This window comes from Podarcis melisellensis (assembly GCF_964234715.1).
Source record: "Podarcis melisellensis genome assembly, chromosome: 17".
Classification (NCBI taxonomy): domain Eukaryota; kingdom Metazoa; phylum Chordata; class Lepidosauria; order Squamata; family Lacertidae; genus Podarcis; species Podarcis melisellensis.
The window spans coordinates 5,148,256-5,159,815 of NC_138534.1; the positions used below are offsets into that span (position 1 = coordinate 5,148,256).

Here is an 11,560-nt window from a genome sequence, read left to right on the forward strand (position 1 = left end):
AGGGGGATTCTCAAGCCCCTGACAGGCTGCCCTATAAAGCAGGTGGTCTGTGCCTAGCCTGGTGACACACTCTCCTGAACGAATCCCCTCTGTACCCAAAGGGAATATGAGGAGGTTCTTGCCCTGTCCTCTTCCTTCAGAGAAGTGAAAGGTATGGCTTATTTGTTTGTTTGCAACATGACAAGGTTATTACCAACAAAACTGGGATTGAGATAGCCGAAGAGCACAAAAAAGAAATCATATCAGACTGGTATCGTTACATTACCTTATATCACAAATATAAACAATTACAAACGAAACCTGAAATTACTCCGCTCAGTAAAATCAACCCAACTGTAAAGTGTTTCAGAAAAAATGAATCAAACCATGAAAAAGAAAATGTACATGGAAGGGCTTATTGAAAAGGGGAGAAGCTTTCTTGTCCATGGGAGGGGACTTTTTTAAAAAGCAGAGGGAGAAGAAGTGCTGCAGCCTGTTTGCTTCCTCTTTGCTTTGCTGCCTGCTGGCCTTGTGGAGCAAGCAGCAGTCCTGTCCCTGGAGCAGTTTTTGGAAAATGGGTGTGAAGCGCAGGAGCCATCCTTTTGCTGCTCTGCTTGTTTTGTTTTGCTCTCTGCCAGTCACATGAAGTGGTAGGTCAGAAACTACTTTTTTTTTAAAAAAAAGTGTGGGGTGTGTGTCAGGGGCAAGCATGGCAACTGCCTGTTGGTACATTTGCTGCCTGTCAACCATGTGGCAGGCAGCTGCCTGATGGACGTTTTGAAAAGGTGGGGTTGCAGGAAGAAATGAAACCCATTGCTGCTATGTTTGTTTTGTTTGCTGCCACATGCAGCAGACACAGTGTTAGAAACTCAGATATATAAGGTAGGCGCCAAATGTCTCCTTAAACCAAGGTTGTAGCTGCCAAAACAGAATGTCTAGTTGCCATTTTGGGGCAAGATGGCTCTGAAGTCTTATTTTTCAAATGATGGTCTGATTGTGATTATCAGTTAAACATCTGGCTAGTTCAGATGACAATCTTGAGCTCGGTTAAGAGCTTTGAGCACTTAAAGAAGAAAAGTTAATTGATCCAATGACAGTTGACATATATATCAACCCCTTTTTCTTAACAGTGACTGCTCCTACACAGGCTGCACAGAAAAAGCGTTTTCCCCCAGAAATTCATTCCAATTGTGCGGCTAAAATATAACGGATAGAATTTGACAGGATGGGGTATTAGTGTGTGAAAACAGTCCAGATCCAAGGATCTCCAGATGGTGGAGATGTCAGGCGCCCTCCTGGCACCCAGGAATATTCACTTGGTTCCAATGGCCGATAGTCAAGTGCGAAATACACCTGGCACCTGGCTAATTTTGAACACTGAGCAGGCAGCAACAAGAGAAGAGCATTCCTTGAATAGAAGGGTAAGGAGGAGATGTGGAAATCCTTTTTTGTTTATGCTGCATGTCACACAGCAGGAATTGTTCCAAAGCTGTTGGTGCAGGAAGGCCAGTGCAGAGGCACTATTATCTCATTTTTCTTATATTTCCCCAAGTTGTTTTGGGGGTGGGGCAAATTGCAGAGCCATTATCACTGTTACTGCTTCAGAGGTTTTGAGACCCCCTCATCTAACCTCCCCACAAAAAACCCAGAAAGACTGTTCATGAAATAGCGGGTGTTGTCAAATCGCCCTGTAAACAAATCAGGATGAATACTCAATAAACAGGGTATTTGGAAGTGCCCTGTGAAAAGTGTGGCACAGCTGAGTACACACAATCTCACTTTCCCCCTCTCTGCGCATTAAAATCGAGGGACGCAGGTGGCACTGTGGGTTAATCCACAGAGCCTAGGACTTGCCGATCAGAAGGTTGGTGGTTCAAGTCCCCGCGACGTGGTGAGCTCCCATTGCTCAGTCCCTGCTCCTGCCAACATAGCAGTTCGAAAGCACATCAAAGTGCAAGTAGATAAATAGGTACCGCTCTGGCGGGAAGGTAAACGGCGTTTCCGTGCGCTGCTCTGGTTTGCCAGAAGCGGCTTAGTCATGCTGGCCACATGACCCAGAAGCTGTACGCCAGCTCCCTCGGCCAATAAAGCGAGATGAGTGCCGCAACCCCAGAGTCGGTCACGACTAGACCTAATGGTCAGGGGTCCCTTTACCTTTACGCATCTGAAATAACATCTGAAAGGGGCCGTACAATCAGCAGAGTCAAGTAGGAAACTTTTGTCAGGACTGGACTGCTCTCTCACTGAAATAATTCTCAACCCTGCACACTGAAAGTTAGCATGTCAGAGAGAAGCCAATATTCCAATGGATACGGTTTTTGTGTGAAGGGAATTGGGAGTATTTAAAATGGTAAAAGTACATATAGTATGAGAGAGAAAACATGCTGTGTTTTATACAATATGACAATAATATTTTCTGAATGGCTTACTACCTCTTTTTGAATCATCCTAGAGCATGCTCAGTAGTAGATAGTATCTTTGGTTAGATCACCTTCTGAGAGAGCTCATGTGTGGCCATGAGACAGAGCCCGGATCCCGGAAATATTTTGCTCAGGTGTCACCTCTGCCATAAAACACAGTTAAGTACCACCCCACTGGCAGTTTGAGAATAATAATGACACTATTTTACTGGACAAGGCTGTTGTAAGGATTACTGAGAATGCATGGGAATTATTCATAGGCTAATATTATTAAATTTATAAGATTAAACCTATTGTTGAACCACTAAGACTGGACCATTTGAAATTTAAATGCCCATTTTGAATCCTCCATAAAGTAGAGCTGTGTGAACTACTCTGCAGAATGCTTGCTCAAGAGTTATGTGTTACTAGAAAGCCTGCCTGAGGCCAGAGTATGCTTGATGCAAAATGGGCATTAAACCCCCACATAGCTGATTCATGTAAAACAACAATAACATGCAAATTCACTTGTTTTCTGTCTCTAGAACCCATGGGATAATATCTGCGCTGATACCTGATTTCTAAGATTCTCTCTGAGGTTCTGACAGCAAATACTGCAGTATCTTGAATGTTATCAGTTTTACAGTGATTCTAAGATCGCAAATCTCTTTCTTTACTGGCAACTACAACAATCAGTTCCAACACTACATCTAATAATATTTTGTCTCAACATGCATGTCTTCTCACCAGTGCTGTGCTACATCTGCCATTTTACTGGCTGATCACCTATGTACACCCCCCCAAGAATCCTGGGAAACGTAGATCGCCCCTCACAGAGCTACAATTCCCAGTACCCAGTTCCCATGGTTTTTTGGGTGTGTGCGATTTAAATGCACTTCAAATGTATGGTGAGAGCTCAGAGAGAAAGACCATCTCCTGCAAGACCACCACAGTGAATTTGGATTTCATCCTCTTGAGTCATATATCATCATGCGAAGGGCAAACATCACTGGTCCCTTTTCAGAACTGAGTCAATTGTTTTGGGGGAAGTGGAGAGGGGAGAAAGAGTTTTACTGCTGGGTCCTGAGACCTCTGCAAAAGGAAGGGGTTCCTGTCAGAATTTATAAGGTGAACACTCTAGAAAGCAGTCTGATCCCAGGAGACCCAAGGAAAGGAAACAGCACCTAACTAGTCATGACACGGGTGGCGATGCGGGTTAAACCACAGAGCCTAGGACTTGCCGATCAGAAGGTCAGCGGTTCGAATCCCCATGATGAGGGGAGCGCCCGTTGCTCGGTCCCTGCTCCTGCCACCCTAGCAGTTCGAAAGCACGTCAAAAGTGCAAGTAGATAAATAGGTACCGCTCTGGCGGGAAGGTAAACGGCGTTTCCATGCGCTGCTCTGGTTCGCCAGAAGTGGCTTAGTCCTGCTGGCCACATGACCCGGAAGCTGTACGCCGGCTCCCTCGGCCAATAAAGCGAGATGAGCGTGCAACTCCAGAGTCAGCCATGACTGGACCTAATGGTGAGGGGTCCCTTTACCTTTAGTCAGGTGGAAGGATGGAAACAGGGAGCGAATGCTCTGCTGAAAAATCACAGCCCCTCTCTTTCCCTTGTTCCAGGATCAGCAGTTAAAGAATCCTAGGATATGGAGTGGGAAATCCCAGCATCACTCCGTGTCAGGATCTGCTCCTTACCTGAATCAAGGCCATGCTCCTGGAGCAAAGGTCCAGGCTAATCTCACCCCCACCCCCCACTCTCCACCCAGAGCTGTCTGCCTAGTTAACCCCCTTGTTGGTTAGTGGGGTTGCAGCAGGTACTAAGCAGGTGGTTTCGTGGGGGTGGGGGGTTGCTGCCCACTGAACCCGCCGCCGGAAAGTGCCCTGTCACTTCCACTCAGCACCCAACGAGTCACCCGTCTCCTCGCTGGCCTGTCACATCCTTCTCTGCTCGTCCCCAGCACCCCTCCCCGGCCCGGCTGTCAGGTCCTATCCATCTCTTGACATCATCCACTCACCTGCCCCCGCCTCCCCGCCCCTGCCGGCTCTCATCCCTTCCCTCCCATGAACAGCCACCCCCATCCAGCCTATCTCCATCCGTCACCCTCCCCGCAGGCAGCCACCTGGTTCTCCCCCCTCCCCCCAACCCCCCAACCAACTTTAACCCACTGCACTACAGGCCGGCTACTTATCTTCTCCTCGTCCTCCCGCTACCCCTTCCCTCCCCACCCCTGCAGAGTAGACCCGGGAATCCTATTAGAAGGGCTGATCCTCCATCCATCATCGCCATGCTGGGGGAAGAGAAGCGAGGAGGGGGCGCCCTTTCCTTACCTCTGTGGATGCCCCCGCCGCCAGCGCTGTTCTGGCTCGCAGCAGCCCCCGGCCTCGGCTCCCCTAACCTCCCAGGCGGGCCCTGCCAAGCAGCGGCAGCAGCAGCAGCAGCCAGAGCCAAGGAGGTTAGGAGCAACCTTGATGCTGATGCTGCCCGAAATAGCAGCAGTTAGCAAGAGGAGGGACCATGGGCCGTTGCCAAGGCAACGCGAATTGCTACCCTCCTCCTGCTCCTGCCCGGCAGAAAGTGATGCGGAGGGCGGGGGGGGGGCGGGGGAGAGAGAGACAGACAGAGACGCTGGCCAATGGCAGAGCGCAGCAGAGGATAATCCGCAAGGCTGTGGGACAGGAGCCCCCCCACCCGCACCCTGCGCGCATCCCTCCCCGTCGCTGCAGCGCGTCTTCTCGCCTCTAGGGGGCGCGTCGTGAGCAGCGGCCTCGAGTTGCAAACGCTTTCTTGGGTACGAGCAAGAATTAATTTCGTGCTTCCCAGACCCGCGTTGCGTGGGTTGCTTTGTGATGCTTGGTGGAAGTAAAGGACAGGAAGGATCAGAGCAATATTTATGTATGCAGCTACGGCGGCAAGGTTATTATTATTATTTTTCCAAAAATCTTTTTATTGATTTTCACAAAATTATAAACAAACAAACATCATAACCTTATTAAAATTACACTTATTAACATTGTTAAGTGACTTCCTCGCTTTCCCTTGGTTGAATTTCATTGCATGTCCTTTTAATGGTTTTCCAAATCAGAGTTCTTATAAACTTAATCATTTAACATCCTTATATCTTTTCAATTCTAAATTAAACATATTAATTCATCACTTAACTTATATAAAATCCTAAGCCAATCAAATACATGCAAGCTATTTCCAATTAGTTTAACTTAACAACTTTAAATAATCATTAAATTTTGTCCATTCTTCCTGATACTCCTCCTCCTTCTGGTCACGGACTCTTCCAGTCAGGTCGGCTAGGTCCGCAAAATCCATCATCTTCATCTGCCATTCTTCCACAGTTGGTAATTCTTGCGTTTTCCACTTTTTAGCTAGTAAAATTCGAGCAGCAGTTGTGGCATAGAGTAATGTAGGTACAGTATGTTTTTTGTTATGGAAATTAGGTAGTGTGTGTGTGTACGTGTATTGTGTAAATGTATATGTATGTGTTTTATATTTTAATAAAATAAAATAATTTTTTTTAAAGGAAGTATATATCACTATTTTGCAGGAGGGCTTCAAGTGACCAGATCTTTAGGTTTGTGCAGTTAATGGGGATTAAAGAACTCTGCCATATTAGCATGAAAAATCCACTGTTTTAAAAATGGACTTTTTGCAATGTGAAAAGTGAAGGGGGAAATGGACTGAAAAGTGTGGAAAGCACAAATAATGGGAAACAAAGAAATCAGGATGAATGATCTTTTTTCTTCTTCACTGAAAGTTATTTTTATCAACGCATGAAGAACCAACAAGGAAAAAGCAGTATACAAAAGTTAACATCAAATACCAAACATTTTTAAACATAAAAACTAAAACAGGCTTCCTCAACCTCGGCCCTCCAGATGTTTTTGGCCTACAACTCCCATGATCCCTAGCTAGCAGGACCAGTGGTCAGGGATGATGGGAATTGTAGTCTCAAAATATATGGATGGCCGAGGTTGAGGCAGCCTGAACTAAAAGAAAGAAAATAAATAAAAAGGAATAAAAGAAAAGAGAAAGAAAAGACTTGCAATTCCCCATCTATCAGCCTTATAAATATATGCAAACCCCTTGCTCCATAATAGCATCAAACTCTCCTACTTTCCATAAACCAACCTTTTTTCAGACTTTAAACCCAAATACTACAACCTCATTTTTCTTTTTACTTAAGAAGTCCATAAGGGGCTTCCAATAATTAATAAATGTCAGCAATGATTTTTCTCTAATTAAACATGTCAGCTTTGCCATCACAGCCAAATCCATTAATTTCAGTAACCATTCTTCCCTAGTAGGTAATAATAAGTCCTTCCATCTTTATGCATAAAAGAGTCTCGCCACTGTGATCATATATTGCAGTAATCTTTTATACTTTTTTTCTAGTTGTATAACTATTTGTCCCAGCAGGACTAATTAATCCCAGCAGGAGTTCTGGTTTCAGTTGAACATTAACCTTCAAAATTTTCTGTATCAATGTATGCATTTGGATCACATTTTTAAAGCTTTTTTTAAAAAAAAGAAATTCTTTATTAATTTTCACATAGACAAATATACATGAATTACATTACAAAACAGAAAACACTACAAATGGCTAGAAACAATAAAATACGAAAACATAAATAAATAAACACAAACAAATACAATATATTACACTTACATGACAAATTAAAATATATAACTTCCAATAATTCTCATTATACTACTTATATTATCTGTATTCCTTTAACAGATTCATATTGCAGTGGTACCTCAGGTTACAAATGCTTCAGGTTACAGACTCCACTAACCCAGAAATAGTACCTCGAGTTAAGAACTTTGCTTCAGGATGAGAACAGAAATCATGCGGCAGCAGCGGGAGGCCCCGTTAGCTAAAGTGGTGCTTCAGGTTAAGAACAGTTTCAGGTTAAGAATGGACCTCCAGAACGAATTAAGTTCTTGACCCAAGGTACCATTGTGTGTGTGTGTGTGTATAATCCAATATTATATTTTATGTAATTCTTGCTTACCAGTATCGCTCTATTTCTGCAAGTATCTTACTGTTCATACAGTACGATTTTAAATATTGTTCAGATATTTTCCATTCCCTATAAATCTTCTGGTTTGACACTCCCCTAATTTTTCCAGTCAATTTTGCTAAAAAACTTTTTTTTAAATAGGTCCACCAAGCATTATAAAATGTCCCTTCATTAGGCAAATTTAGACATCTGCTTCATGGCAGATGTTGGGGGACAGTGGTAAGAGGCCCCCCATTCCTCCTAAGATCCCTCACAGCCAACCAGAGTAGGGGTGAAGAGATAGGGGGAGATGGGATAAACCCCAAGACATGATATGGCAAATGCACATATAACCAATTTAGAAAGTCTTTGGTATTAGTTGGAAAGCAGATTTTAGCTCAGGGGGAAACAGCACGTCACTTGGTCATTAGAAACTTTGTGTGGTTCCTACCCCAAAAATGAATTTTGAGATGGTGTGACCCTTTGAGTGTTACTAAGTGAGCTCTGTGTAGAAAGGCCTTTGCCTCCATCAGAATGCCATGCTCTCATTTGCCCAGCAAGAGGCAGCAAAGCTCTGCATCTTGATCTGAGATTGCAGCCACTGACAAGGAAGTACAGTACTGTACAGTACAGTGGTACCTCGGGTTACATATGCTTCAGGTTACAGACTCCGCTAACCCAGAAATAATACCTTGGGTTAAAAACTTTGCCTCAGGGTGAGAACAGAAATCGTGTTCTGGCGGCGCGGCGGCAGCAGGAGGCCCCATTAGCTAAAGTGGTGCTTTAGGTTAAGAACAGTTTCAGGTTAAGAACGGACCTCCGGAACAAATTAAGTACTTAATCCGAGGTACCACTGTAATTGTTTTGAATATAATAAACCCAACTGTGACTGTTTTACGGACGATATTAATAAGAGCGTTAAGGTGACCATATCACCCACAGTCAATGTACTTATTTTTCTCAAGCTTCCCATAGGAATAACTCCAATTGGTAGCGTAGTCAAGAGTCCATTGGAAAAGAGGTGAAGCCTCTATTCTAGGGACTGGCACCCGAAAGCTCTCTCTTGTTTGCCTTGGGAGGAGAGCCTTCTTGTGGAAGGGAGAGTTGCATCCTCCATTGTATCCCCCAAAGGCTCTCAAAGCGGCTTAACAAAGATTCTTGCAACAAAATTAAATTTAAGTGTTGTGTACATAGGCGTAAAGGTAAAGGGACCCCTGACCATTAGGTCCAGTCGTGGCCGACTCTGGGGTTGCGGCGCTCATCTCGCTCTATTGGCCGAGGGAGCCGGCGTACAGGTTCCGGGTCATGTGGCCAGCATGACTAAGCCGCTTCTGGCAAACCAGAGCAGCGCACGGAAACGCCGTGTACCTTACCACCGGAGTGGTACCTATTTATCTACTTGCACTTTGACGTGCTTTTGAACTGCTAGGTTGGCAGGAGCAGGGACCGAACAATGGGAGCTCACCCCGTCGCTGGGATTCGAACCACCGACCTTCTGATCGGCAAGCCCACAGCGCCACCCGCATCCCTGTACATGGGCGTAGCCAGGATTTATTGGAGGGGCAAGCTTTATGTTTTAGGGGGGCAGAATCAAGTTATCTGTGACACAATTGGTCAGTTAGTTAAGTATTTTTGTTTATTTCTTTGATTTGGAGGGGGTGCAGCTGCCACCCCTGGCTATACCCATTTGCTATGGGGCCTCCCTGACCATTGAACTTGCAGATTCAAAGGCATCCTGTTGGGCGGAATCTGCAAGTTCAAGGGCCAGGGGGAATCTGCAAATTGGGGGGAGGCAACAGGGGAGAGAACATGTTGCACAGGCATAATTTCTTGCACCAGCAGGTTGACTTCACTGGACACAGCTTTTAAGTATGGTCTCAGTAACAGAGATGTCCCTACATTGACAGGGGTGTTTCCCTGGGACTCCTGGCCCTCATCTTTGCTCTTCTTTGGTGTTGCCCTTTGGTGTTGACCGCTGTTTTCTAGGAAGCACAGCCTCATGAGATCCTCTGAGGCATAGGAATGGGGCTGGCAGACCCTCCAAGTGTCCTTATTTTCGAAAGACGTCCCTGATTTAGAGAAGCCGTCCCAGATTCTGATTTGATGCTGCAATGTCCCGCTTTTCCTTTTGTTGTTGTTTAGTCGTTTAGTCGTGTCCGACTCTTCGTGACTCCATGGACCAGAGCACGCCAGGCACTCCTGTCTTCCATTGCCTCCCGCAGTTTGGTCAAACTCATGCTGGTATCTTTGAGAACACTGTCCAACCATCTCGTCCTCTGTCGTCCCCTTCTCCTTGTGCCCTCCATCTTTCCCAACATCAATGTCTTTTCCAGGGAGTCTTCTCTTCTCATGAGGTGGCCAAAGCCTTGGAGCCTCAGCTTCAGGTTCTGTCCTTCCAGTGAACACTCTGGGCTGATTTCCTTCAGAATGGAGAAGTTTGATCTTCTTGCAGTCCATGGGACTCTCAAGAGTCTCCTCCAGCACCATAATTCAAAAGCATCAATTCTTTGGCGATCAGCCTTCTTTATGGTCCAGCTCTCACTTCCATACATCACTACTGAGAAAACCATGGCTTTAACTATACTGGGAAAACCATGGCTTAACTCTGATTAATGCACGAGGGGTTAAGACCATAGAGTAAGCTGTCCTGCCAGACTTAGCTAGGTTACACCCCCTCATCTCGGAAGGAAGCATTGCCAAACTATTTGTTCTCTTTCTTTTCCACTATGTGAACCCTACCAGTAAGATATCTAAACTGGATATTCCAAGCTTCAACTGTGTAGCTTAAGCAAGCCTTGTGTTTCTATACAATTGTTTTAGAAATATTTACCATTTTGAAGCTAAGTCATGCTGCCTGCCTTTTGTTACTGCTGTATGGAAAAGCACTTGAATCTGACCTTTGATTTGTTTGTAAGTAAACCATTTTTAACTTACCAAACTCGTGGTCTCTTTCTATGCTAAGGGAAGTGGGGAATTTTGGAAGCAACTTAGAAGAGGCTATTTTAAAGGACTAGCAGTCTATAGTTCCATGCTTTATTTTGCTTCATGTTTTGTGATTTTAAATTTCTGCAGGGGCTCTCTCACCAAAGAGTACTTGCCCCAAACCTGGATTTAGGCTTCCAGGGAATTCACCTTTTTATTTTACCGTATCTATTCTTTTCCTTATAACCCAATTATAAAACACAAAATACCAACACACATAAATTTCAGCTCCTTGTTCAAGCTGCCCATAGGGCAGAATCATAGAGTTGAAGAGAGCCTAAGGATCATCTACCAGCCTTTCTCAACCTGTGGGTCCCCAGATGTTGTTGAACTACAACTCCAATCACCCCTAGCTAGCAAGGCCAGAGCTCAGGGATGATGGGAGTTGTAGTCCAACAACATCTGGGGACCCACAGGTTGAGAATTGCATTAGTCCAACCCTCTGCGATGTAGGAATATGCAGCTATCCCTTATAGGGATCAAACTTTCAACCTTGGCAGAATCAGCACCATGCTCCAACCAAGGGATGTGGGTGGTGCTGTGGTCTAAACCACTGAGCCTCTTGCGCTTGCCAATCAGAAGGTTGGCGGTTCAAATCCGCACAATGGGGTGAGTTCCTGTTGCTCGGTCCCAGCTCCTGCCTACCTAGCAGTTCGAAAGCGCGCCACTGCAAGTAGATAAATAGGTACCGCTGTGGTGGGAAGGTAAACAGCGTTTCCGTGTGCTCTGGTTTCCGTCATGGTGTTCTGTTGTGCCAGAAGTGGTTTATTCGTGCTGGCCACATGACCCGGAAAGCTGTCTGTGGACAAACGCCAGCTCCCTCAACCTGAAAGCATGCTGAGCGCCACAACCCCATAGTCGCCTTTGACTGGACTTAACTGTCCAGGGGTCCTTTACCTTTACCTACCAATCAACTGAGCTATCTAGATGATATAATAATGTAGCTGTGTGTTGAATAAGGAACTGGGAACTTGTCATCAGAGGGAAGCAGTCTTAAGTTCACAAAGGCTTAGTATTTACATTGCCACAAGAGTCTTTGGGTCCCTCCAAACCAGAACCAGGCGTAGGAGTCCCAACACCCTCTGGAGGAAACCACATTGGCTTCCAGACTGTAACATTACAGTCACACAACAGGTCCAATAACTTGGGGGGGGGGAGATGTGAGAGTTTTGGGGGCAAGCAA

At 45.3% G+C, this 11,560-nt stretch overlaps 1 protein-coding gene across 5 annotated transcripts in view; it reads right to left on the minus strand.

Annotated features, from left to right (window-relative positions):
• MAGIX (MAGI family member, X-linked) overlaps positions 1-4,937 on the minus strand; it is a 32,448-nt gene extending 27,511 nt beyond the window's left edge. Inside the window, exon 1 of one of the 5 annotated variants that reach the window (XM_081894125.1) lies at positions 4,708-4,937. Coding sequence is in view for 3 of the 5 variants with exons in the window: in XM_081894124.1 (XP_081750250.1) it covers positions 2,412-2,426 (15 nt within the window). In the remaining 2 variants the exon portion in view is untranslated. Of the gene's footprint in view, positions 1-2,411; positions 2,525-3,919; positions 4,037-4,707 lie in introns of those variants that run through there. The other 4 variants (XM_081894126.1, XM_081894124.1, XM_081894128.1 and 1 more) reach the window with 4 other exon arrangements.
• Positions 4,938-11,560: the final 6,623 nt, after the last annotated feature.